The sequence below is a fragment of the Eublepharis macularius genome, chromosome 1 (assembly GCF_028583425.1).
Source record: "Eublepharis macularius isolate TG4126 chromosome 1, MPM_Emac_v1.0, whole genome shotgun sequence".
NCBI classification, from domain to species: Eukaryota; Metazoa; Chordata; class Lepidosauria; order Squamata; family Eublepharidae; genus Eublepharis; species Eublepharis macularius.
Genome location: NC_072790.1, coordinates 240,598,880 through 240,626,481, shown reverse-complemented (window position 1 = coordinate 240,626,481; position 27,602 = coordinate 240,598,880). Strand labels below are relative to the sequence as shown.

At 46.9% G+C, this 27,602-nt stretch overlaps 2 protein-coding genes and 1 non-coding gene across 3 annotated transcripts; 2 read left to right on the top strand and 1 right to left on the bottom strand.

The window, feature by feature from the left end:
- Positions 1–297: 297 nt before the first annotated feature.
- On the top strand, positions 298–3,178 carry SNAPIN (SNAP associated protein). Its single transcript, XM_054986040.1, has 4 exons — positions 298–567; positions 1,536–1,582; positions 2,167–2,285; positions 2,732–3,178. Exons 1-4 carry the CDS (start codon positions 425–427, stop codon positions 2,834–2,836), a joined length of 414 nt encoding a protein of 137 aa, XP_054842015.1. The 5' UTR covers positions 298–424; the 3' UTR covers positions 2,837–3,178.
- Positions 3,179–4,429: 1,251 nt separating this feature from the next.
- On the bottom strand, positions 4,430–18,197 carry ILF2 (interleukin enhancer binding factor 2). The gene is made up of 15 exons (XM_054981210.1): positions 18,118–18,197; positions 16,187–16,246; positions 14,035–14,077; positions 12,976–13,080; positions 12,250–12,327; positions 11,026–11,128; positions 10,876–10,941; positions 10,372–10,488; positions 10,059–10,137; positions 7,430–7,517; positions 7,005–7,066; positions 6,211–6,325; positions 5,404–5,494; positions 4,966–5,134; positions 4,430–4,579 (listed from the first exon to the last, which is right to left on the bottom strand). The coding sequence occupies exons 1-14, from the start codon at positions 18,120–18,122 to the stop codon at positions 4,974–4,976; spliced, it is 1,173 nt and encodes a 390-aa protein (XP_054837185.1). The 5' UTR covers positions 18,123–18,197; the 3' UTR covers positions 4,430–4,579; positions 4,966–4,973.
- Positions 18,198–18,664: 467 nt separating this feature from the next.
- On the top strand, positions 18,665–18,736 carry TRNAM-CAU (transfer RNA methionine (anticodon CAU)). The gene has a single exon. It is a non-coding gene; the product is annotated as a tRNA-Met (tRNA).
- Positions 18,737–27,602: the final 8,866 nt, after the last annotated feature.

The window sequence follows — 27,602 nt, the reverse complement described above, 5'->3', positions numbered from 1 at the left end:
CATTTAACATCTGGCGCTAACGAAAGGACTATATTTCCCAGAGATCCATGCGCCACGGCCTCCAGCCGGGAATTGATTCCTCTGGCCGTCCTTCCCAAGGCGTCCTCTCCACACAGGAACAAAAGGGGCTAGAGCGATCCATCGCGGCCACCATAGGAACTTCCGGTTCGCCTGTCACGCTTTTTAATATCCAGTTGCAAAAGACAGAAGGGCTTCACCATAGAAAACGCTCTGGGCCTAGAGCGGCACCACCCTGCGTGCGGAAAAAGAAATGAGCGGTGCTCAGTTTCCGCCACGCTCCGGAAGTTGATGCTCACGTCCTGCAGCCCTACTCTACAGTCTCCCCTCGACTTTCCCGCGGGCTTTTGCGCTCTGCCTTGACCAAAGTTTCCCCGGCAGGCTTTGCGGCCAGGCAGGCCGAGCCATGGCTGCGGGGGCCGGGTTGGCCGCTCCTTCGGGCCCGGGGAGCCCGGTGGGCCCCGCGGCTAGGGACCTCTTCGCGGAAGGGCTGCTGGAGTTCCTGCGCCCGGCTGTGCGGCAGCTGGACACCCACGTCCATGCGGTCAGGTGGGCAGAGCAGGCGGGTGTCCGCCAGGTGCAGCTTCGCTGTGGGACAGGCGGGAAACCCCCCTGACAGCAGCTTCCCCGTGGCCTTCACCAACTCTCTCCCACTACCCTGGCCATGCAGTGTTTGGGCTGCCTTGTATGCTTTTAACGGTTGCCAGGCAGGCAGAAATCCACCAGGTGGAGCATCACCCGCTACTCCACCTTTACCTGTTTTTCTCCCGGCCATCCTCCAAGTGGTGGCGGGCTTGCTTCTCCCTTCCCCATTTTTTCCTCCCAACGCCCCCTCGAGGTAAATTAGGTCAAGAGAAAGCAACGGAGGGGGGAAGCTTCATGGCATTGTGGGGACTGGAACCCAGGCTCCCCCCCCCCGCCCCAAGATTCTAGTCTAAAGCTGCAGCTGCAACATCAACAGGCAGGAAAGCCGCCTACCCCCTGTAACCCCCCCTGCCCTCTCCCTGCAAGAACGCAATTCTTTTACTATAGGAAAATCCAAGAGAGTCCAGTAGCACCTTTAAGACTAACCAACTTTATTGTAGCATAAGCTTTCGAGAATCACAGTTCTCTTCATCAGATGCACCAGGAGAACTGTGATTCTCGAAAGCTTATGCTACAATAAAGTTGATTAGTCTTAAAGGTGCTACTGGACTCTTTTTGATTTTGCTACTACAGACTAACACGGCTAACTCCTCTGGACCTTTTACTATAGGGACTCTTATAGTTGAAACATATCAGGAGTGTGAGGGAGACTTTAGAACAAAAAGTCCAATGCAGGAGGGTGGTAGCAGTTTAACGCTGCTTTATTCAGAATTCCCTTGATACTGGAGAAGCTTCTCCAGCCATCCCATACAAGTCTTGTGCAACACTATTTAGGATGAGGGGCAGGACAGCTAGTGGGATACTAACTGTGATCATAAGGCTGCCTTATGCATATCTTCTCTTTCTGTCCTTCCGCCCCATTTCTCTGGCAGGGAGAGCCAAGTGGAGCTACGAGAACATATCGATAGCCTGGCCACAGGTAAGGTCAAGCAAGGAGGCTGAGTGGGGACGTACAGGAGAGTCACCCTGCAATTTGTGAAGGACATTCTTGCTTCATTTCCCCCTGGCTAGTAGTAGCATTTTCCTTGCGAGCACTACCTACGTTAGTATTGCAGGAACTGTCTTGGGGACCAAGTTTTGCTTTGCCCACCCAGGCAGAGAAGGGGCTAGCTCTTTCACTTGAGGAGCAGGGGGAACTTGCCACGGAAATGGTTGCTCTTGCCTGTCTCTGCCAAGACATTTGCTGTTTACTATCAAAGTTACCACTGTGAAGCATACCCCACCCCACGCCAATACCTGTTAAAAGTCACATTGTCTTCTGGGAGCACACTAGTAGTAAACTGCCAGAGGGAGGGTAATGTATGTGGGTAAGATCAACCCTGACCTCTAACATGCAGGGCAGGTTTTGAATTAGGAATTGTTGGTAGATCTCGTTCCGTTCCTCTGCTGCTGGCTCCCCTGAGGTTATCTACGCTGTGGGCAGTCTAGGGCAGGCATTGAAACAGTTCAGTCCTGAGCTCCAGGAGCAAGCAGATGTGATTTTGTTTTCCACCCCCTACTCAGAGCTCTGCCGGATCAACGAGGACCAAAAGGTAGCCCTCGACCTGGACCCTTATGTCAAGAAACTGCTCAATGCCCGCCGTAGAGTCGTCCTGGTTAATAATATCCTGCAGAATGCACAGGTAAGAGGCAGAGCCCACTCCATTCAACTAGTCGTTGCTGGGCTCATTTTAGTCCAGGAGAGGGCAGATTATGGCCCAGGATCCAACTCTAGCCTTCAAACCGCTTAATGGTTTGTCAGGAGCATCAGCCCCCAAGCTCCCCTCTGAAAACCTTAAATACCTTGAGGGGCAAGAGCACATCTCAGAGGGCTCCTAGCTGGATCATGGCGCTCCACATTTCCAGTGGCAGCTTAAGAGCCCAGAAAATAAGGTAAGGGAACCAGGAGTGGCCTTCAGGCTGGAACGGTATCACCCTCCTGCACTGGGCTCTCTTTCCCATGCTCGTTTGCCTGGTGCCCCCCGAAATAAATTGGGGTATGGAGCAGAGATACAGCCCTGCCGCTTTGCATAAAGGAGTGTAACTGAGTGAGCTGCCTGGCAAAATCTTAATTTCTCAATCTTGGTAGGAACGTCTAAGGCGACTCAACCACAGCGTGGCCAAGGAGACAGCCCGTAGGAAGGCCATGCTTGAGGCAAGTGGAAGCTACCCACAGGGTTCCCCCAGCAAGTGAGGAACAAACGAGGCCGCCACTCCGAACAAGGGGAAGAGATGCCGCCTGCTGTTTCGGGGTATGTGGCTTTCTTGCTCGTGGATGCTACCTGGTTGGGGAGCCAACAGGAGCGGATGACACTGGAGCCAGGGGATGAACTGGAGACAGCACCAAGCCAGGAGTCCGCGTACAGCAATGAACAGATTCACCCAGAGCCCCTTTCCTCTCGCATGGGGAAGGCGGCTTTAGTTAATGTTTCCTGAACGCTTTTTGCAAGCCACGCGGCAATGCAGAGTTGGTGCAATTATGGCACGAGAAAGTATTAAGAATGTTTGATGCTGGTGCAATAAATGATTACTGCTAGCCCCGACGTTTTATTTTCTGCACAGCTTTCCCAAGGGAGAGGGGGATCTATTTTGTTAATAGTTGGGGCCTTTCCGCTGGTGCAAGGAGTCTTCACTGCCACAAGAGGATCAGCCAGTAGGCAGAGAGGGAATCGAAACGAAATGTAGCCAGATGTGTTTTTAAGTACAGATGAAACTGCAGCAACCACTTACCCTCAGGAATCAAAGTAAAAGTATACACACACCTCTCTATTTATTAGTCTTCTCATATGTTCCCAGTTTGGTGTAGTGGTCAAGAGCGGCAGGACTCTAATCTGGAGAGCCAGGTTTGATTCCCCACTCCTCCGCTTGAAGCCAACTGGGTGACTTTGGGCTAGTCACAGCTCTCTCAGAGCTCTCTCACCCCCACCCACCTCACAGGGTGATTGTTGTTGTGGGGATAATAATGACGTACTTTGTAAACCGCTCTGAGTGGGCGTTAAGTTGTCCTGAAGGGCGGTATATAAACTGAATGTTGTTGTTATTATTATTACTTACTAAGGAAAAGATATGTGGACTTGTCTTACTTGTAGAGAAAGCTGGCTTGAGATTCATCAGCCATACTTTTAGTCCTTTCTGGCCCTTAACTATGGTCCCAAAGCACACGCCGCTAAGCCGCTTAGTGTCTGGTCAACTCAGGACCTAGCTGGAAAAAAACCTGCCAGGCAGTACCTTTGTCGCCTGATAGCACGGAGGTAGGATTAAACGAGGAGGAAAGATATTAGAAGTTTAAATAATACAGTAGCCACCCCCACAAGGCAAAGATATTTGAGTACGTCTCCTAGAAAACTTTCCATGATGGAAAGCTGGCAGCATAGGAGAGCATAGTAGTTGATTTATTGCTGAAGTTAATAGCTTTAGGAACATCCTCGGCAGATATATTTTTCTCCTCTTAGCTCAGCCCAAACGGACAAGGAGGGAACTAGATGTGTTCTTCCGACTTTATGGAACTATCCCGCTACCGCTTAGTTTTGCTGCTCAGGATTCTTTTACAACACCGTAGTACCCTTCTGCCACACGTGGTAGATGGAGAGTCTGACTGCTACTGAGGGTGGATGCCAATTGCCTAACAATGTACAACTGTTAATTTTTTTAAAGAGAGGAATTAGAGTCTTGCTTTTTAAAAAGCTTGCTGTTTTATGTGATCCGTTTCAGACTTCCTCAAGGAGGTTCTAACTAAATTATGAAGCTGGCAACTGAGCCTCAGTAAGCCACAGACAGACAGCAGAACTTAAAAGGGGGAAAAGAACAATTTTTTTAATGGCAAGAGCTATAAAAACAAGACAATTAGAAACAACACACGGAAAGGACACCGGCTTGGTCCAGTATTGCAACTTCAAACTGTTTCAGCCATCCATAACAGGCACGGGAAGAAACCAAACTGCAAGACAGAAGCAGACAAGCCCTCAAACCCGCTCTCCTTTCCCCTGCCCCATTCCCACATCAGGGAACAAAGCCTGCCTCCATTATGGCTGTAAGTGCAAAGGCTGGACAAGCCTGGATTAGGAATAGCCCCAGGCATTTACAAATACTACAGAGGGATCCTCACCTCTTGTCCCCAGATGTCAGTTCTGGGGGACAGAGATTAAGCTGGCTTGGAGAAAAGAGGGCCTGGCCTGGGGGGGGGGGAGGGATTGGTGGAATGAGCAGGCCAGCTGGGGCCGGAGAAATGCAAAGTGGTGGAACAAGCGATATATTGTGGGAAAAGAAAACGCTCAGTGTCGGAGGAGGCCTTTCACAGATGAATCCCCGCCTCGGACATCATACCTAGCAAGTCACTCCTGGGTCTCCATGCTCTCTTCCTCTTCCCCGGCCGCGGTTTCTTCCTGATTCTCTTCCTCCTCTTCCCCCTCCTTCTTCTCTGGTGGTTTCTCATAGGCCTTCTCAGATGGGGTCACTATCACCCCTTCCCAGGTGGACATTTCAGTAGCCAGGTCTGCAAAGCAAAACAGAGATTGCTACAAGAACTTTGGGGGGTGGGGGAAGGAGGAGGGTGGGATGTAAGACTCCACGCTGCGGTTCCATAACTTGAACACGCTATGCACCGAGTCTGCATAGGGATACTCCACGTTGCTTCATGCATACCCCCCCCTGCTGCCCTTTATTTTGTTTTTCCCACCTGCTCACCTAATGTAGAAGCAAATGCGGCCATTAAATACAGGCTTCCTCCCACACCCGCTCCGATTCCCAAGGGTTCCTACTTACAACTGGCATCTCCTTCCTGCCCGAGGATCTTCCTGTAGCCTCCGTGAGAGAGAATGCGGACGAGGGTTTGAGCTGTGTAGCAAACCATGTCCTAAAGGGCAAGGAGAGGGAGAAACAGGTTACGTCAATAGTACTCCTCTCTTCCCTTGCTTTTCATGGGACTTTCAAGGCTTCCCAGGTTATGGGCCAACATCACCCTGACCCAGACATGCAGTTCAGCAGGCAAATACATTGCTGAGCGTACATATACAATCAGCGACATGTATCTACCTCACATATAGTCTACAGCTGGTACCAGCAGTCTACAGCTGGTACTGGCTGCTTTTATCACTCAGAGAGCATCACTAAGGCAGGTAGGGTAAAACCTTGCAGGTCCCAAATGTACACATCACAAACACCATCATCGTCATACACGAGGGTGCCTCTTATCCATATGGGATAGAGAAGCTTTTAAAAATTCAAGGCTCTAAACTTCAGATCACAAATTCCACAACGAAGCCGGAGGGGTTCACAAGCAGGTGATCAAGGCGTGGATCTCACTCCCAAAACAGTAATCCTGGACGTTTATATATCTACTGTACGGACACTGCCTCGGTAATTTTTATAATAGGCTCGTAACACAGACCAGAATGAGCCTATGTTGCAAAATTTGGGAGGTGAAGGAAGATGAGGAGGCAGCAGAGGCTACAAGGGTAGCTTGATCAAGGCCACACGTTGAGATTGCAGTACAGGAAGGTCTGAGGGCTCCAGAATCGTGTTTTGAATAGGCTAATTGCAGTGACAAGGACCGCCCGGGATGCGGATTACCTGCTGTTCCAGGGTCATAACCGTATGGACTCGGAAGTTCCCGCTCTCGCAGGGGTCAGTGATGCCGACAGAGCCGGGAAGGAAAAGCCCCGCTGCCAGGATCTGAAGGCAACGCCTGCCGGTTAAACAACGTAATTAGGAGCAGACGGGCACCGTGCAGGCCATGAAGTGTAGTTGCGTGATGGGAAAATAACCAGGATTTGCTCGAGAGTACTTAAAAATAGGGCTTGTTCCGATGACCACGGCTGAGTGAACACCACCACCGAGACAAAGCTCAACACTGTATTAACTCTGATTTCCAAGTTTCTTTCACATCATCAGTAACACAGAATCAGAGTCCATGGATTCCCCACTGTGTGGGTCACAGAGCAATGAGTCCACCCACCTTCAATTACTATGGTTCCACTGGCAGAAGAGATGGCCTGACACTGTGACATGGATGTATAAGGAGCTGAGCATGAAGGGACTGGGGGGGGGATTTTAGAAACGGGAAATGTCATAAACTGAGGAAAACTGAGCTATAGTTTGCATAATGGCCTATCATTGGCTTCCAAGCCAAAGTCTCAGTTTCCACATGATTAGGGGCAGGGTGCACAGATAGATGCAAACGACAAACACACACCCAGGAAAACCAAGTGGGAGCCACAGGAGAATTGTGAGCCCCCAGGGAATAACGGCTTCAGCGTGTCTGCTGGAAACCACTCCTCTGCTCCTTCTGAGAAGTTCAAGGGAGATCTCCCTTCTAACCCTCCTGATCTCCCAGGGGTGGGGCACAAAGTTCCTTTCAACCATACCTGTATGCAACATTAAGAGCCAAAGGCTGCCGGGTTGGGTTGTTCATCACAGCGTAGTGTCCCTAGAACCAGTGAGAATACAGAGCTCAGCAAGACATGATGTGAACACTCCGTCTTTGTTACTTCACCCAACATCCTCAACGAGAGACACAATTCCACCCCTATTCGTCCCTGGCTTTCTTAACCTCTTCATATTCACTATATTCTTTATTCGACACACACACGCGCGCTCACACACACACTATTCCCATTCATAGTACTTCAGAACACAGAGAAACAAAAATCAGCCTCTGCCGGCACACCTCCAAGCTTCCCCAGCTAACTGCTCTCTGGCAGACCAGCTGAGGAAGCGGCAGGGAAACATGCAGCAAAAGGGGAAGGAACGGGCAACCCCCCCCCTCAGCCCTCCCACCCCCTCCACATACAAGCAGGTCAAGGATCCAGGGCGTGAGGGGCTCAAAGCCTGGGAACCGCATCCTGAGGTCCTTCAGCAGACGGATCAGGACCTTCACCCTGGCAGAGAAAGGCAGAGAAGTGAGGTACTTTTCCTAGGCCAGAGGGGCGCATCAAGAACAACCACTGCCCGTACGCATGCCTTCTCTGTGGTGGCCCCCACCCTATCGAATGGCCCGCCTGAGGAGGTCAGGAAGGCCTCCCACGCTTTAGGTTTTCCACAAATTATGTAAAATAGAACTGTTCAGGAGGGCGTTTTTATAAAGGAAACAGGACTGCATCATAATAGAAAAATTCAAGAAAATGCTTGATAATGAAGGAACGGAACTGTGGACTATACTACTAATATGTATTATCTATTGCTGTGTTTTTATCTTGCTCTCACTACATTATACTTCTGCGTGTGCAGTGCCATTTTCTTGCATTGTTTAACATGTCGTGTTTGTACAAAGTCATCTGCCCCCCTATAAGCACCGTCACCAGAATATTATCACACGATGGCCCCCACCCACTCCCCTTGGTTTGTTTCTGCTATAATTGGGAAAACTAGAGGGGTCCACCATCTGATAACTATGATCCATTTATATTTCAAATGCTCACTGAGCCCATTCACGGGGAGGGCGGGCTAAAAATCAAATAAATAAATAAAAATAAAATACGCCTCATTTCAGATTTCTGAATCCTAGTCCTATTACATTGTTTATTAGCTATTCCTCAACCTACTGATTGCGCTGTGTAATCCACCTCGAATTTCAGAGAGAAAAGCAAATAACAAATACGTAATTAAAACGTTCAGCCCAAGGGCCACATCTAGGCAGGCGCCTGCCCGCTCTTTGTAGGGTCTGAGTGGGATGCTAGCTCCGGAAGACCCAGGGTCCAATTCAGAGCTCTCAAAAGCTGACACAGCCCCAGATGCGTCCCTCCCTCCCGTTCTGAAGCTCTTAGTGGGCCACAAGCTGTTTTTCAGCAGCGCTGCTGCTCTGTGCCAGTGCTGCAACTGAGCTCCTGACAGACAGACCAAGGACCAGAAGAACAGCTCTTGTGGGCCCAATCCGCATCCTGGGCTGTGATTCGCCCATCTCTGTTACAGATTATAGAACGCAGCGTATGGTTTGGTGGAAGCAGCACAGAATACACCAGGAGAGGCATACCCTTGAGAGAATGTGAAGCTACAGACAACAGACTCTCCTCTTCTATATAAATTAGTATTATAGTTAACAATTTACTAGAGTGCTAATATGCAACAGTGCAATTTTTCATATACAAATTATTATACCAGAATATGTTACAAGCAATCTATTCCGATGTATACACAAAAATATTCCTTATATCAATAAATTAAAATGTTCAATGCACAGCAATCAGAATCCACAACAATTCCTAATTGTACACATTCCCACGGCAAATAGTTTGAAGGAAAAATATAGGCACACTGCCACGGTTCAGGAGCCAGTATGACATAGTGAGAACCACCAATATCCTCAACAGTTCCTTTCCACACAGTCAATAGAGAACTTCCTCAAATGCCTGAATTGAAGCTCTGAACAGAGTGGGAATAGTTCTGCCCGACCAATGGCTAGCTTCATTCGTTTCGCAAAAGATGCTTCCTTGGGGGCGACCATACAGTATTAAACCACGTAAGAGTTTTTTTCTAAGGTTCTGGTTCCGTCTGATAGCAGCAGGGTAACATATTAGCACTCTAGTAAATTGTCACTATACTGATTTATATAGAAGAGGAGAGTCTGTCTGCGAAAGCAGTACAAAATACAAGCTCTCCCCGTTCTTCTGGCTCCGCTGTCACTATACCAAGGAAGCCCTCTAACTTAAAAAGTGTAACGGTGCGTAAGTCCTGGGATGAACACAACTTTGATACAAGTAGAAGTGGATCAAGAACAGTGAGGAGAAGAGGCCGGCACGACCCAGATTCTTGAAAAATAAGACACACCAAAGACTTGGCATTTACCCTTGCAGGAGAAAGCTAGAAGGGTGGCCTTATTGCACCAATATAGATAAAAGCACATGACAATCATCAATATTGAGCAATACTAGGCCATGTACTTGTATTCTAGATGAACTTTCAAACTTTGCACGAACTGTCTTGTGTTTTTTTTCCCCCAGAATGTTAGGTAATTCTAACAGGTGTGCTTTAATCTTTTGACAGTTAATTAAAATAGTGGACTCTATCGGGATTAATGTTCCTCTATCAGAGATTCAACCAATAGTGATCTCTTTAATTTTTTTCTGACATTTCTCAGAGATTTATAGTTCTGTTTTGCAAGTTTGAGTAGAACGTCATTTTTTACTAACCGGAAGGTTATACAATAGAAACTATGAATATTCAATGAAGCATCAGACCAATTATCGTTTGTTTGTGCTATCACGTGAATAGATCTTAGATATTTGCATATGACTTCTTACAAAAATGCAAATTCAGACAGAACGGCAGAGCTCTGATGGAAGAAATCTCTTGAGAGAATTTCAGTGAGGATTTATTCTTGTCTCCCAAGTCAACCAGGAAGCAGAAGCGAAGCAATTTTCCCCCCCATTTCCCTCTGCAAAATATAATTTTCCTCCCAGCCATGCAAAGGCACCAAGACTTACGTGGACTGAGAGGCATTTTCTTCAAACCAACGAGCATGCCGGATGGCTGCCAGTGCACTCTGCAAGACTTTGATATCCACTTGGGGCAGAGAGAGACAAAAACCAAAGCCACGTCAGTGCAAATCGAAGCCAGGTCAGAAGTGGAACGGTCCCGAATATGAAACGGAGGGCACACCCCAATCCCACTGCAAACAGTCTGTACGTTCTGTCACTGCATCCTTCTCCCCTACGGCCCCAACCCAACAGAGCTGTTGCTGTGTGAGCGAGCTCTTCCCACCCACCCCTTCTCCGAAAAGCCAAGCAATTCCCTTACAGTGTAACTCCAGATCCAGCTTGCGGAGGTTGGGAGGCACGGTTGTGATGAGGATCTTCACCGTCGCGTCAGCGGAGCTGATTTCAAAGCCTGTCTCGTTGGTGAGCATCGTCAGTACTGAGGGGGACCAAAACCAAGTTAGTTATGAAGGTTATCACAGATTCCTTCCAGAAATAATCGCAGTTATGGGAAAGCTTTCAGCTCGAGGTGAGACTGGCCAGTGACTATGGATGGACGTATTGTTTTAATTTATTGTTTAAAGCTTCCTCCTAAGTCGCAGTCTGGCTCAAGTATTTCAGGCTTAATGTTACAAAGATGAAACTAGACTTCACCCAACAACTCTCAGCTTTGGGAATGGGAGCTGGCGTCATCCAGGCTTCTTCTGTCCCTACTGATGAAGCTAGTAGGTCTTTATGCTGACCTAATTACCAACTGCCCTGTGCACCCAGGGGGAGCGGAAGGGAGAGAGAAGAGGCATTTAACTCCAGACCACCACGGACCAACCTTCGGTAGGGTCTTGTGCTCTCAGGCTCTCCACCACTTTGTTTCCCAAGGCAGCGACAGCTTCCACTGCAGAAGGAAGGGGAAGGGTCAGCAACCCTCGACGCAATGCTCAGCCACAGTGCCGCCCCCGCTGCCCACAAATGCACTTACGTGTGGGCAAGATTTTCAGGATCACCACCAGGTCGGCCACGTTGTGCCCTGTCATCATGGTCCCCTTCTTGTAAGACCCCACCTGGCGCACCTCTTCGATTTGCTGGCAAGGAAAAAGCAGAAGCAGGGGTTGGGATGCCTCTCGGCTCCATGTCACATGGGCTGACAAGAATCCCACGGAGCTACTAATATAACCCAAAAGATTAGGCTTTCGGTACTCTGAAGCCTGGATTCCTGACCGTAATAAAACGGTATGTAAAGCAGGGTCTTCAGTCCATGAGTTGGGACCCTCGAGTGGATCCTGTGTCCCAACGTGCTGCAGTCACAAGTCCTTAGAGGAAAGAGTCCAGTGGCACCTTTAAGACTAACCAGCTTTATTGTAGCATAAGCTTGTGGAACCACAGCTCTCTTCATCAGATGCATGGAGCTGAGGTTCTCGAATGCTTGTGCTACAATAAAGTTGGTTCGTTTTAAAGGTGCTACCGGACTCTTTACTATCTTGCGACTACAGACTAACACGGCTAACTCCTCTGGATCTAAGTCCTTAAGAGAGCCACTGTTTGTTGGTGGGAGGGTTGCTGCTGCTGCTTGATAGGATTAACTGCCAATGCAGACAAAAGGAATAAGATTCCTTTTCAGCAAAGGTCAATGTGACCGATGTTACTTCCTGTCACATGCTGGCGACTCACTGATGTCCCTGGAAGTTCAAAGGAGAACCCAAATACGGAAAAGGTGAAAACTAGTGAAGCTGAGGATTCCATCTAGGAGACAGGGGTTAGAGGACATCATTTTGTTTTCAAGAATGCTCTCTTTCCATCAACCAGAACCTTTAACGTCGAGCTGGGTCTTACCAATCCACTTAGTTTAAGTGCAGAGCATCTGGCAGAGGAAGAGCCCTTTCCTCCAGAAGAGCAATAGAAGAAGGCTCTGAAGACGAAAGTAGGATCCAACGCGCGAGCAATCTCTCATCAAAATACCAGCAAGTTCTCGTCAACGTTTACATAGGCACGCCGCCCATCCATATATCGAGTGCTATGCAGTTTTTCATAAATCAAATAGATTCTGACCACCAACGAATATTTCTAGCCCTACCAATGCATAAAATGTAGGGTATTCTGGCTTGGCTCCACGGTGATGTAAGCAGAGAGAGAAAGAGAGAAATCCTAGCCGGCCAACCCTAATGCAGATGTTGCCTTAATGAACCGGGTAGGGGGTAAGACTCACCACTTCAAATGTTCCAGGCGCCACAATCAAGTTATCTATCACATTGTTGATCTTGGTCACCAAAGAGAGGATAGAAGCCTAGGAGGGGAAAAAAGGAAATGGACCTTCAGTTATCATTATTCTTTGGACTTCGTTCCTGAAGTACGCGATTCAAAAAATGGGTGGCACCCCTGCAGTTCTGTTCCATTAATCGCAGCACTTTTCCTCAGTGCACAAGAAAACCTTCTTGTGCCAAGAGAAAGGGCCACCATTTGTGAAACGGACCTAGAAGATCCAGCCCAGAGTATGTCCCTCAGTTATCACAAAAAACTAAAAATAAAGAAGTTAAATGGGAATTTAAGATAAGCACCATCAAATGCCTCATGTAACAAAATCAGGACACAGAGAGGGAGACTTTTGCACATATGCATATCCCACCCCGCCCCCCAAAAAACTCTGGCTATTGTTAATGGTATGATTTTGTCCTGGTGTCACTCATTTTATTTTAGACTGTTTAAAGGTCTTATGGAGGGTGATTCTTGCATTTAATAGACATCCCCCCCCACCTTTGCTTTCATTATGTACAGCCCTTTGAGTATTCTTATACAGGAACTGCAAATGCAGCTCAGCCACTATACAAAAGAACCAAATCAATCCAAGCCCACTGGAGTGGTTGCCACCAGCCCTGAAAAGCCTCAGAACATTTTAACCCGGCAACAGCACGATACGCACGCAGGCAGGACTCACTTGTTCGGCTGAAGTTGGAGCAAGATCTTGGTTTCTCTTCAGCAAGGCTTCGCTGAAAGCAGTCTCGTCCGGGGCTGGCTTGACACGTGGGAAAGCCATCTCACACTGAAGGTAGGGAAACATTTTTATTAAAGCGTAGACAGTAACACAGCACTGGGTCGGTCTGCAGTGGTATCACTTAAGGGGGTGCATGAATGCATCTTGACCACTCAGCAATTCCAAACTAAAATGGCAAACAGCACACGTGAAACCGGCATCAACGGTAGTGGTCTCCTACCACCTCTCCTCAAGAATCAATAAATATAAAAACAGATCTGAGGGAAGGAAGGAGGGAGGTAAAGAAATAAAGATCCAGAGGGCCTAACACATCTGGGAGGCCCACACTCATGATCACTTTCCGTGGGCACACCAATTCTCACTGAGTATTTATTATAAATTTAATTTGCATTGTTTTAGTGACATGTTTTTATTTGTTAGCCGTTTTGAACAACTGTTTTGGCCGAGAAAGATACAAATCATTTCAGGAAATATAAATAAATCAACACCAACAGTGACATTAGTAAAGAGTCCAGTAGTACCTTTAAGACTAACCAACTTTATTGTAGCATAAGCTTTCGAGAACCACAGCTCTCTTCGTCAGATGCTGCATCTGATGAAGAGAGATGTAGTTCTCGAAAGCTTATGCTACAATAAAGTTGGTTAGTCTTAAAGGTGCTACTGGACTCTACTATTTTGCAGCTACAGAATAACATGGCTGAAACAGTGACATTAGCACCCAAATGCTTGATTCTGAGGCCAGAGAATCAGAGATGTTTTTTCCAAGCCTCAGGGTCATCAACCCTAACTTAGCTGCTAGTCTGCCACAGCCTATTCCAAAGCTATCCAAAAACTGCTCCTGGAAACAATCAGACCTTTCAATGGAAAGTGGAGAGGAATAATGTACTAACTCCAACTCTACCCAGAGTGCTCCTGAATTTGCCAGAGGTTGCCGCTTTTAAATTTCCAAGAAATTGGGGGAGGGGGGTGCTTTGCTGTCAATTATGCATTAGGCATGCTTACCACGTAGAAGTCAAATGGGATGTGTGGCACAAAGGGTCGGAACCTGGAATACAGTTAAGTAGAAAAAGGGTAAGCCCAGGCCAGATTTTACAGAACACACAATTTACCCTCTCACCCAAAGCCTTCAGTCAGGAAGAATTTGAAACTGATTCTCTGCACATATAATCAGACACAACCCACTCCAGGTTCAACGGGGCCTCCTTATAAATATGCACGTGAAGCTGGCCGAGACCAAACCCAATGCAATCAGGCTGCTTCTATGGTTCATTTTTGTCTCCAGACCAAGTCACTGTTTCCTACCATCAGTTTATGGAAGCAACAACCCACCCAGCACTTCCCTCAGAAAAGAGGCAGAGTGAATTAAGCAGCAATTCTGCCATTCCACTAATGGCTGGGAGGGAAGGGGCACCAGAAATTTCCAATTTAATACACACACACACACACACACACACACACACAAGAGACAACAACCCCCAAGGAACTTTTGTTGTCACTTCTGTGCAGCGGAACGTTTCAACCACATTCATTACAAACAACAGATCCTCCCGATCAAGCAGTCTCCAGCCTCCTTTTTAACCAACACAGCGACATATCGCAAGTAAACGTTTTAAGATCCATGCAAAGCTAAATTAGGCAGTGAATCAGTTTCTTCTGCCAGTAACTGGAACATAAGGACACAGCACCAAGAAAAAAAGGGACCAAGAATCAGTATATCAGAAGGTACAAGGGTAGACAAAACACAATTTAAAGTGTGTATTAGTTAGTATGTCAAGTTAAGATGTGGGAGACCCTGGTTGAACTCTCCATTCTGCCACTCATGCGCTCTCCCAGCCTAAACTACCTCACAGGACTGTTGTGTGGGTAAAATAGAGAAACAAAGAATAATGTACAAAGGGTGGGATAAAAATGTACTAAATGAAAAAATAAGTTTTTTTTTAAATAAGCCATTTTAAGCAAACCCTGAACTTACCGCAACACACACACTGATTTTTTCATCTTATTAATGAACTGTGCAAGACTACTTTTATTACACTTAGATTATGGTTTTCTACTGGGTTTGGGGACTGGCACATACCCCAGGCGTTGCCAGCCATAGATAGGTGGCGTTTTACACCTGATTTCTAGTAACACTTGTTTCTGATGGTAAGGATTTACCTTTTTGTGGAAGGAGAGGAGAAAGAGAAAGCTAAAGCAGCACAAATTCCAAACTGCACCTGTCTACAAAACCTTGCCACGGACATAGGTTTTAAAAGAGGCTCTGAGGTCCTGAGTATTAAGTTAGCTATCTATAAGCAATACATTACTGGCTAAGCGCTGTAATAAAGAATACTACTATAAGCAATACACTGTATATAGTTTTCCTAAAATGAACAAGAAATATTGAAGTTCAATAGCTAAGAAACTTCGCAGACCTCAACTTTAAGTCAATATTAATCTATGGTCACAGCAAAAATTAGTACATTTATTTAAGCATCAAAATCATACTTTAAAAAAAAATTTAAATTAATGATTCAATTAGCCATTGGTGATTTAAATTAAGCCACACTGGAAGGGTGAGCTCTACAAACATCCTACTACATTGCCTGGCAATGCAGACAACACCGAGGCCACATTTGCTTTCTCAATTTTGTACCGGAAACTCCACATACAAGGTAGAAATGGAGATTAAGGCCAGTAAGGATTGGGCCCTGCACACATCCCACAAGTGAGCAGGGATTCCTCGTTCAAGTAGCCTGACAGGCACAGCTGGAAGGCGCTGAGGAGGGGACCAGGAGGTCAGCAAGTTATAAATAGCACTGTGTGCAGCAATTGGAAGGTGATATCTTCCACAGCAGAGTAGACAAGGCCCCTCAAACAAGAAGCTGTGGCCAACATCCTCAGCAAAGCGAGAGCCCCACATCCTGCAAGGCTCCAAGGCCAGCTGAGCAACAGACGGGAGCGAGGACAAAGCCGAGTGATGAGGTAGGACCAAACTCCTTTTGTTAGCAGCACTGACTTCCCCACTGCTCAGAGGTATCTCAACACCACTGTGACTGGGGGAACTGTTTCCTTGGGTGGTGAGAGCCAAAATGGGCCTCTCTAAGGATTTCAGAGTTTCAAACGGCTGCAGCTTTATGCTCCTGGAGGACCCCACGGTCCATGCCGGACTTACCCGCTGCCAGGACCTCCACGAGAACCAAAGCGCCCGCCACGACCACGGCCTCTGTCGCCCCTGAAAGGAACGTAGGAAGGAGAAAGAGCTCTGTTCAGCCAAAATAGGGGCCATACCTGCCCCCCATATGCAGCACCACTTACTCTCTCTCTCTCTCTCTCTCTCTGGTCCCAAGGGAAATGCCATAAACTCACATGCTCCGCAGTCCCAGCTTCTTCCAAGCTTCTATCCTTCTCTGTATTTCCCATGGGAACCCATTTATAGGCAGCTTATTCCCCACCCCTCCTGCATCATTTGGCGCCTCCTCCCCACTCCCCAAAGGGCTGCTTAGAACCCACATGCACAATGAAACCTTAAGGCGCCCTTCTTGAATAATGCTACTCATTTTTAATCTCTGTTTTCTTATGGAACCCCGACTGAGGCCTCTTCCCCTGAATGCCAGCATTTCCAGGTCCCATGTTCTGCCATACTGCCTCACCTATAAGACACCCTTCCACACGTCCATCTTACCCCCACCTAGGCCTAAATCTCTTTCCTTCACCCTCCAATGGAGAGCTTATGGGCAACTAAAGAGTACACATGTACACCATGGAAACTCTCCCACTCTATCTCCATTCACAAGTTCCAGCGAACACACGATCAATGCAGTGTACACATGATTTTTTACAGGGGTTAACTAAGTCTCACATTAGACATGTGTACAGCTGAACATGCAACACAAACCACACATTTATGCAGATACTGGTAATTTGATTTCACTTGCAAAGAGAATGCATGTCGACCCATTCCTTAAGCCCTGTTCATATGTTACAGTGAATGCATGCACATGAGTACATCTGTAAGAATGAGCCAACACAGGAGTTGGGCTGCAAATCAGCACTGGGTTCGAGTCCCACTGCTGCCATGAACTCAGCAGGTGGCCTTGGGTAAGCCACTCAACCCCAGCTGCCTCGTGGGGATAATAACAACACCAACTTTCTTCGCTGCTCTACATGGGCACTAATCTAACAGTATATAAGCACACTGTTGCTGTTATAAAAGCGTGCTCTTACTCATTTTGCAACTGAAATCGGGAACCAGAACCTGGATAAATATGGGGTTTGGTTCACACGTTCAGCTCTACCTGCATGGAACATATAAAGAAAAACCAAGTGTGCCCTGCAAGTAGATGGTGCCTGCATTCAGTGTAACTTGTGAACAGGGCTTTAGAGACAGGCATGTCCTACAAGCAGGAGATGCACAGGGGCTCACTTAATTCGTGCAAGCAGGACTTGTGAAAGGACACCCTGCCTCGCCCTCGTCTATAAATGCTGAAATCCCACAAATTCGGTGAATTAACAGAACAATCCTAAGCACTCGCATCTAAGCTCGCTGAAATCAGGGAAGAGTAGGTTGCAATGGCCTGTACGGTGTACCCCTGCCTGCTCCCCTGCAGTCCCGGGGGGTGGAGTTCCCCCCCCAACCCGGTCTCAGTCACCACGCGTTGCCAACCTCAGGTGGTGACTGGAGATCTCCCGGGATTACAATCGATCTCCAGGCCACAGGGATCACTTCCCCTGGAGAAAATGGCTGCGTGGAGGCTGAGCTCTACAGCAGTATACCCGCTGAAGTCTCACCCCTGCCTTCGTAAGGTCTACCCCCCAAATCTCCAGGAATTTCCCAACCCGGAGTTGGCAACCCGGGGGAGGGACCTTATATCTTGCCTTCCTGTTACGAAAAAGACACAAAACAAGGACTGTCTACGTAGCCAGTGGCCTGTCCCCAGCACGAGCGATAGACTGCCTCGGCACATGGAGGATCCCTCCCTCTCTTCCATTAAGATTAATAGCCACCACTTTCCCGCCTGCCTGCAGTAGCGCCGCCACCTCCCCTCGCCCTTTCTCTCTCCCGCCCTTCCTCCCCGCCCAGGCCGTCCAGCGCCCTCTCCTCGCCTCATGGTTCCGCCGAACAATAACCGCCGCCGCTCCCGCTGAAGAAAAAAACGAGAAAAAGCCGCCCGGCCTACTTCGACTCTCACCCCGTAACAAGCGTCGTCGTGATTGGATAACGCCCGCAACAACCGCTGTTTCTATTGGTGACCGCCTCCCCTTTCCCGCCTACGCCAATCGCATGTGAACAGCCCGCCTTCCTCGCCGAACTTCTTTTGTTCCATTGGTTCTGTCTAACAATCAATCATTCCAATCGCTCTGCCTATGGCCTGAATTCCCCCCCCTCCCTCTAAGGCATTGAGAATATGTCAACCAATCAAAAAGTCGGGAGCGGGAATTATGACCAATGAGAGGGGTGAGGGGAAAGGGGCGGGCGGGGCAAACCAGGTTGATGAGTGCGCACGCGTGTGATCCGAAGCGCAGCAGCTTGGCGACCGATAGGGGGAGAGAAGGAAGTGGAGACAAGAAAGAATAATTTCTTGTGTTGGACGCATGCGTGCAGCCTTTTAGAATCTTTATAGAGTCGTGATGGAAAGAAAATGTTACAAGTAGCAGAGTGGCGCAGCGGAAGCGTGCTGGGCCCATAACCCAGAGGTCGATGGATCGAAACCATCCTCTGCTAGCTGGTGTGCTTTTTTTCTTTTTTCGAAATCCATTTTTCTCCTTTTAAAAAACTAATTTCTGAAGTACTTCTAGAATCCTCAAAAATAACAGCAGTACACAATACTGCCAGGGAGATGCAATACGCAAACAAAATATAGACATGCTTGTTGCCGTTGGGATGGGTGCTTTTTATTTAAGGCCAAAATGCAGGGATAAAGACGATTTTAAATAAAAAATGCAATACATGTATGTATGCTGTTACATTCCATTTGCACCCTGCACCAAGCACGCAGGCTGGCTCCCTGCAAATACTGGAAGCTCATATCTGGCTCTTTCCTCCTGGTTCATAGCCATACCAACCTCCAGGTAGAGCCTGGAGATTTCCCAGAATTAGAAATGGCCTCCAGACTACATAGTCAGTTCCTCTGGGGAAAAAAGTAGTTGCTTTGGAAGGTGGACTCTGGCGTTATATGCTTCCAAAGTCCTTCCCCAAATCCTGCTCTGCTCAGACTTTGCACCTTGTGTACAAATATCCCATGTGCTTTGAGTGTTCTCAGGGCAGCTGGGTTTACTTACACCAATGTAGTAAAGAGTCCTGTATCACCTTTAAGACTAACCAGCTTTATCGTAGCATAAGCTTTCGAGAACCACAGCTCCATGCATCTGAGGAAGAGAGCTGTGGTTCTCGAAAGCTTATGCTACAATACAGTTGGTTAGTCTTAAAGGTGCTACTGGACTCTTTACTATTTTGCAACTACAGACTAACACGGCGAACTCCTCTGGATCTTACACCAGTGCGTAGCTTCAAGGTCTCCAGTATGCAACTACTCCTGTTTAATGGCCAAACACATCAGTTAGTTGGGAGAGAATTTCCACCTCCCTGAGTATCTGCAACGGGCTTAATGGCGGTCTTTATTTAAAAAACTTCTATGCTGCCTTTCCACCCAGTTCAGTGTCCCCAACTGACCGTTAACATGGAGTGCATTTGACAAAAGTAAGCCTGGCTCGCAAAAGCTTACGTGCCCATCATAAATGTGTTAATTTATTTGTATGTGTTTACACCCCACTTTTCCACATCATTTGAGGCGGCTTCAGGCTTTCGGGTGTCACAAATCGCTTGGTTGTTTTGCTTAGGTTCTGCAGACAAACTGTTGAGTTCGTGCCTTGGGGCTTCTGTGGGGTAGGGTTGCCAGCCTCCAGGTGGGGGCTGGCGATCTCCTGGAATTACAGCTGATCTTCAGGTCATAGAGATCAGTTCCCCTGGAGAAAATGGAAGCTTCAGACGGTGAATTATATGGCTTTATACACTGCTATGGTCACTCCCCTCCCCAACCCCTGCCCTCTCCAAGCTCCATCCCTTAAATCTCCAGGAATTTCCCAACCCGGAGCTGGCAACCCTAGAGGGACACTACTCGCCACCAGTACTGAGTACAAGGAGGGCCTTTACAGGGAGGCCCTCCCGCGTCCTGTGGGGGGAATTGGTGGAAATCAGTGCAACCTTTTGGCACTTTTTAGAAAGAGCACTGAGTGAGTACCTTTACCACGGCAATCCCATTTAGGGTTGCCAGCTCCAAGTTGGGAAATTCCTGGAGATCTGGGGGGTGAAACCTGAAGAAACCTGGAGAAAGTGGGGTTTGTGGAGGAAAAGGACCTTGGCACGGCATAATTCCATAGACTCCACTCCCCAAAGTAGCCATTTTCTCCAGGTGAACTGTGGCCTGGAGACCAGTTGTAATTCCGGGGGATCTCCAGCCACTGCCTAGAGGCTGGCAACTCTAAGACCAGTTGTAGTTCCGGGAGATCTCCAGCCACCACCCGGAGGCTGGCAACCCTAATCCCACTTCTGTGTAGAGGGGGCTGAGCCCTTCCGTGAGCGATGCTCGGAGATATGGTTAGGTGGGGCAGCACTCCATCCCCACAGATTTCATTTTAGTAAAAAAACAAGAATACAAAACCAAAAATTGTAGCTGCCCATACCGGACAATTATTTTAGCAGAAGGGCCCTTTCCCAAGGCAATCTCCTTATTCAGGCCTATGCTATTTCTGATCAGCCAGTCCAACCACAGCTCCAGGCCTAGAGTAGCCAACCTTCCGGTGGGGCCTTGCGATCTCTTGGAATTACACTCCATCTCCATACAACAGAGATTTTGTGTTTGTTTGTTTGTTTGTTTGTTTGTTTGTTTGTTTGTTTGTTTGTTTGTTTGTTTGTTTGTTTGTTTGTTTGTTTGTTTGTTTGTGTGTGTGTGTGTGTGTGTGTGTGTGTGTGTGTAATCCTGGCAGAAAGCCAGGAGAGCGCCTAAGCTCCTGGCTTTCCACAAACAATGCAAAACCGAATTATTCAAAAAGGCTTTTTACTCAGATAGGAGGGCTGTATAGTAGGGAGGGGGTCTCAGATGCTTCGCTAATGAGTTAGGGACCATAGACTTCACCACTAGGTTGCCGTACATATCTGTTGTTTTGAATATGTACTCCTATATACTACCTTTATGCTTCATGTTATCTAATGTCAGTCCGAGAATTGATTATGTTCTGTTTCAGCAATTCTTCAGCTTTGTATTGGATCCTTGCTAAGGCTATATCTTTGTAAAATCCGATGACATTGTTTATGGAAATGTCCTTGATACTGATTGTACTAATCTCACACTATGTAATCCGCCTTGAGTCTCAGTAAGAAAGGCGGAATATAAATAAATAAATAAATAAATAATCCACCTTTCTCACTGAGAAATGAGGCGGATTACACAGTCAATGCAATCGACATCTCGGACATCTTACGGACGATGCAATAGGATTTGGATTGCAGAAATCTGGATGCGTGTAACCTCTATTGTAATTTAGGAAGCAGACTTTCACACATGTAAGAATGCAACTGGGTTTTTATTTTCTTTAACCAAATTCATAAGTGCAACACAAACAGAAACTTTCAGCCAGCAATGTCTTTGAAAGCACTCAAGGTAAGCAAGTTCAACTCATTGGAGCCCACCAAGTTATAGAATCCTTTGCCACAATCCCTCCAATTTGCAGCAACTGGAACTCGGGCTTCTGTCCCCTTCTTGGGGAATTACAGCCCTGCAAGAATAATATAATTCCAATAATAATACCCACTAATTATAACACTCATACATCACTTTTAGTTATTATTGTTCACATATAACATGTTTCTGATTACCTTATTCATGGAAATAAGAGCATGTAAAGTATTATCAAGCTCCCAGCAGCCAGCCTCTTCCTCAGCTGCTGGGCTCCAGATACTAAACCCGCCCTACTAAACCAAATTAGCTCATGAGGGTTACACAAGCAGAAATCTGATACAGAGCTGAAACCAAGCATAAGCGATTAAACGTGACATGTTGAACAATGCAGAAATTTCACAGTAGGTGCATACTTACATAAATGGACAGTATCCAGTAGAGTAGTCTACAGTTCCTATCCCTTTCCCAATGCATCTCTTTGAACCATTTCCTTGCAGTACGGTCTTCCTACCTGTGTAAAAAGAGCCTCCTGAATAATTAAGTTTTGCATAGTTTGTGGAAAGCCAGGAGAAAACGGGAGTTTTCCTAACTTCATCAGCCAAGCCATTCCATAAGAGAGCCAGTTTGGTGTAGTGGTTAAGAGCAGCAGGACTGTAATCTGGAGAACCGGGTTTGATTCTTAATCCCCACTCTTCTGCTTGAAGCTAGCTGGGTGACCTTGGGTCAGCTTGGGTCAGCTTCTTGGAGCTCTCTCAGCCCCACCCACCTCACAGGGTGTTTTGTTGTGGGGATAATAGTAATATACTTTGAAAACTGCTCTGAGTGGACATTGTTATCCTGAAGGGTGGTATATAAATCGAATGTTATTGTTGTAAAGAGGGAGGCAGAACACCAAGTGCACATATATGGGCCATCATTTATTTTGCCCGCTTGCAGGGTGGCACCTGAATTGACCCTAGTAACTGATGGGTAGCCAATGAAGAGACTGCAGAATGGGAGTGATATGTATACACTGCCCAGCTCCTGATAATAGCTGAGCTGTGGCATTCTGCACCGACTGGAGTCTCCAAGTTGACTTTGAGGGGAGATCCATGCAGAGTGCATTACAGTAGTCTAGCCTTGATGTTACCATGGCGTAGATGCAGGTGGCAAGGTAGGCCATGTCAAAATACGGGGGCCATCTTCCAATGAGTTTGAAGAAGGCATTTTAGCAGCTGCATTAACTTGTTTCTCTTGCAGCAATGCTGGATCCCGTATAACCCGCAGGATCTTAACCTGCAGCCAAGCTACAAGTGACGCCTGACATGGGTTGGACACTTGTCAGCTTACCGCAAGTTTTGATGGGAAATGTAGGCGTCCAGGTTTTACAGCTTGGCTCTCCATTACAGCTGCAAGACCAGGATGCCTACATTTCCCATCAAAACTTGAGGGAAGCTGACAAGTGTCCAACCTGTGTAAGGCGTCACGTATAGCTTGGCTCTGAGTCTCCAAGGATCAACTGGACCCCATCAAAAGTGGAGACCACAATGTCCTTTAAGATCTCCACCTTCCCAATCGGCATCACGTCCGTTTTGTTTGGGTTCCAATTCAGCCATTTCATCACAAAAGCTGGAGGAAGTGGCTGCTTTGGACGGTGAACCCTATGGCGTTATACCCCACTGAGGTCCCTCCCCAAAACCTCCCTTCCCCAGGCTCCATCCCAAAATCACCAGGAGTTTCCCAACCCAGGCTTGGCAAAGCTACCTAGAATGATCTGCCTGAAACAAGCCATCCCTCCACCCACCTACAGTCCTTGGCTTGGTTCATACCTGCGGAAGAATGAGCTGGTAACAAAGCTGTGGGAATAGACGGATGCTCTTCACTTGGCAGGTCTCCAGCTTGAGGGTGCAACGTGTGTGCTGCATTAGGATGTTTGTAATATAGTACTTATTTGAGCCGCTACCACTGCTTTATACTTGCATCTATTTTATTATGTTGTTTATCCACTCTGAGCCCGCTTGCAGGTAGAGTGGATGATAAATCCAATCAATCAATCAATCAATCAGATACCTGTACGTTAAAAAAAAAGCTTCCATGCAAGCAGAGTGATAGGATGCCAACCCCACCCCACTCCCCTTGCTATGCTGCTTTTCTGTTGGAATGCAGTGTTATGACCTTTACTTTCTTTGGGGTAGATTTTTCTTTTAATCTTTCCCTTACACCCTCTGGGTAGTTTGCTGCCACCAGGAATACTTCATTCCAAGATATTTTATTTAAATTTTCCCTTTGGTAACGTTCCTACGCGTCAGGCTCCTTCGTGGTTCTATGTGGCCCTGAGGATAGGAATGGGATATAGCAACGACAGCTACTCTGGGATATAACAAAACAAAATAAATGTTTATTTTTCAAGAAGCGCATTGGTTTCATAAAAGTAGTTCTTAGTTCTTAAAGTTACTTTGCACAGATCTCTTCTAAGGCTTCACACACAGTTTTTCTCTAACTCAGTATTTGTCTCACAGAAATGCTTAAACTCCTCAGGCTGCACACAGCCAGCCTGCTTTCCTCTGACTCTCATTCACAGAAATATGAAACCTGCTCAGGCAGCACACAGCTGGCCTCCCTTTCCCTGACTGAGTGTCCTTTCACAAACATGCTCAGTCAGGTTCCACACAGGTCATATTTCTGTCATGAATATTTCAATATACTTAGGCAGCACACAGCTAGCCTGCTTTCTTCTCACTGAAAACCTTTCTCTCTGCTCTGTCAGTCTAAACTGCATTCACTCCCATGGTTGTTGTGGGTTTTCCGGGCTGTATTGCTGTGGTCTTGGCACTGTAGTTCCTGACGTTTCGCCAGCAGCTGTGGCTGACATCTTCAGAGGTGTAGCACCAAAAGACAGAGATCTCTCAGTGTCACGGTGTGGAAAAGATGTTGGCAGGTCATTTGTATCTACTCAGGAGGGGTGGGGTTGAGCTGAGTCATCCTGTAAGAGTTTCCCAGGGTGTGGAATGCTAATGGTGGGAGGCTTCACTGTATCCTGAGGAGGTTCTTTTGCATATGGATTGGGGCTTGATGTGCTAATCTTCTCTGCAGGGCTATTGTTGAGTATAGAGTGTTTTGTTAGCCTGGTGTTTTTCAGAACTGGAAACCACGCTCGGTTCATTCTTAAGGTTTCTTCTTTCCTGTTGAAGTTTTGCTTATGCTTGTGAATTTCAATGGCTTCCCTGTGCAGTCTGACAAAGTAGTTGGAAGTGTAGTCCAGTATTTTGGTGTCCTGGAATAAGATACTGTGCCCTGTTTGAGTTAGGCTATGTTCAGCCACTTCTGATTTTTCAGGTTGTCCAAGTCTGCAGTGTCTTTCATGTTCTTTTATTCTTGTCTGGATGCTATGCTTTGTGGTCCCGATGTAAACTTGTCCACAGCTGCAGGGTATACGGTATACTCCTGCAGAGGTGAGGGGGTCTCTACTGTCTTTTGCTGATCGTAGCATCTGTTGTATTTTTCGGGTGGGTCTGAATACTGCTTGAAGTTTATGCTTTTTCATAAGCTTTCCCATCTTATGGTGGAAAAGAGTGCCCTAAAGGCACTGCCGCATGGGACTGAGTAGAAAAACTGGCTGGATCCAACCCAGTGATGAGACACTGCCGATCTGGTACATTTATTTGACTGTTTTATCAAAGATCTCAAGGCGGTGTTCTTGGTTCCCACTTCTGCTATCACAACAACCCTGCGGGGTAGGTTAGGCTAAAGGAGAATGCCAAGCCAAAAGCTACTGAGCAAGCTTAATGGCAGGGTCAAGATCTGACCCAGATTGTAATCCAACACGGCATCACCCCAGTCCTTATGAGTCCCATGTTCTTTTCCTCTGAGTTTGATTGCTTTTCACCAAAAGCAACCTTTGCAGGCTGCTAGTCCAAACTGAGACAGGGCAGAAGACGCAGTTTAACTTTTTTCTCTACACCCATTTGTCCACTCAAGATTGCCTTCCTCAAGTGGCCTTACTTCCTATGTAGGAGGAAGAAGATAGACAAATATGTATCTCTTCCCCTCCCTCAACCGTGAGAAAACAGTTTTAAGAGAATACAGTTTTGAACAAACAACAAGTAGAGAAAGGTTTATGCAACCTCTCCTATCCCACTTGCTTTCAGTTGCAGCCACCAAGGATGCTTTTCAGTTGTTGTTTTTTAAGTCAAGGAATAAGACAGGGAAATCTACCTCTTGCTCACATGAACAAATCTGGAGTTGGTTGTTGTGGATTTTCCGGGCTGTATAGCCGTGGTCTTGGCATTGTAGTTCCAAGACCACGGCTATACAGCCCGGAAAATCCACAACAACCATCGTTCTCCGGCCATGAAAGCCTTCGACAATAAATCTGGAGTTCTTTTCAATCAAAATCGCCAGGGAGGGAAACTCATCCAGGCCTCTAGATGGCAATGTTGTTCTTTGCTTGGTTCCACTGGTCCTAACCCAGGGATGGAACTGCCAGGGGCTCCTAGAGGATTTGAGGGGTTCCTCCAAGGCATTCCCACTGAACCCCTGAAGCCTAGCAGAGGTAGGGCGTGCTAGAGTTGCCCCTCTCTGGAGCTGCGGCTACGTCATTTTCTGTGGCACGGCAAAACCACTTGTTAAGCAAGTGCGGTAGTAAACTTCCCTCCGGGCTGTACCATTTCAGACAGCCACTGACTTAATATGCCTTCATACCGCCTCTACCCCACCCTGAATCCCTGCCTATTGAAAACTAGCATGTCAGTACTATTCTGGATTAATAAAACGCAGCACCTAGAGTACTATTGGCACAACATGAAATAGATTTATAACTTCCTTGACATGCTTGTCTGGGGAGGGAGGGAGGGAATGTGTGTGTGTGTGTGTGTGTGTGTGTGTGTGTGTGTGTGTGAGTACAATCCACTTACAATGCACACCTGATTGTTCTTTATACATGTGCTGAGTAATTCTCATATTAATGCGTGTGAGCTGAACATGTGATACAAAGCCCACATTCGTACAGGTACTGGTCAGGTCCCTGGTTTCATTTCTGAAGTGAACATATGTTGGCTGTTTCTTACAAACAGAGGCACACAAGTTCCAGATGTACAAGCAGTTCACTGTAACTTGTAAACACGGCTTCTGTCCACGCCATACATTTACTTGTAAGCAAACACTGGAGTATCCAAGATGCCACCTAAAGTCTTCTTTGGATACCTAAAGTCTCTGGCATGCTAAGCAATTCTCATGTGGGAATTATTACTCTGTTAGGTACTTTTAGGATCAGAGCTGCCCGGTGTGTGCTTACTTTGAAGTCTATCCTGCTGAGTTGAATAGGATTTGCTCCCCGGTTAATTAATCCTGGGGTGACAGCCTTCTATGATAGTAAAGAGTCCAGTAGCACCTTTAAGACTAACCAACTTTATCGCAGCATAAGCTTTCGAGAACCACAGCTCTCTTCGTCAGATGCATCTGACAAAGAGAGCTGTGGTTCTCGAAATAAATAAAGTTGGTTAGTCTTAAAGTTGCTACTGGACTCTTTACTATTTTGCAACTACAGACTAACACGGCTAACTCCTCTGGATCTATGACCATGAAAAGCACAGCCTTCTACGAGACTCTTGTGAATGTTCACAGATTTAAACTAAAAAGTGAAACAAGCCCACTGCAGGTTTCATGCCATTTTCAGCTTATAGCCTTGTGTTGAATTCTAGAGTGGAGAGAAGGTATTCTTGTGGAAATAAGCTCAGTGTTGTTTAACTTAAATTTGTCATCCCACATTTATATCTGTTTATTAGTGGGAACAGTGACCAGAGCTTCCATTATATTTTGCCCCTCTTAAATCATTTCTCTGTCTCTTGCATTTTCGTCCCACTCTTCCCCAAAGGGGCTTAGGGCTTTTGCCTTCACATCACAACAACGTTGTGAGGCAGGCTAGGTTGAGAAAGA

What these genes read in the sequence shown, in the direction of transcription:
- SNAPIN (XM_054986040.1), top strand. Translation starts at nt 425, where the DNA reads ATGGCTGCGGGGGCCGGGTTGGCCGCTCCTTCGGGCCCGGGGAGCCCG. An exon ending in TATCGATAGCCTGGCCACAG is followed by an intron (nt 1,583 to 2,166) that starts GTAAGGTCAAGC and finishes CCCCCTACTCAG; the next exon opens with AGCTCTGCCGGATCAACGAG. An exon ending in ATATCCTGCAGAATGCACAG is followed by an intron (nt 2,286 to 2,731) that starts GTAAGAGGCAGA and finishes CAATCTTGGTAG; the next exon opens with GAACGTCTAAGGCGACTCAA.
- ILF2 (XM_054981210.1), bottom strand. An exon ending in CCTGAAAATCTTGCCCACAC is followed by an intron (nt 10,942 to 11,025) that starts GTAAGTGCATTT and finishes TTCCTTCTGCAG; the next exon opens with TGGAAGCTGTCGCTGCCTTG. An exon ending in AGCACAAGACCCTACCGAAG is followed by an intron (nt 10,489 to 10,875) that starts GTTGGTCCGTGG and finishes GGTCCCCCTCAG; the next exon opens with TACTGACGATGCTCACCAAC.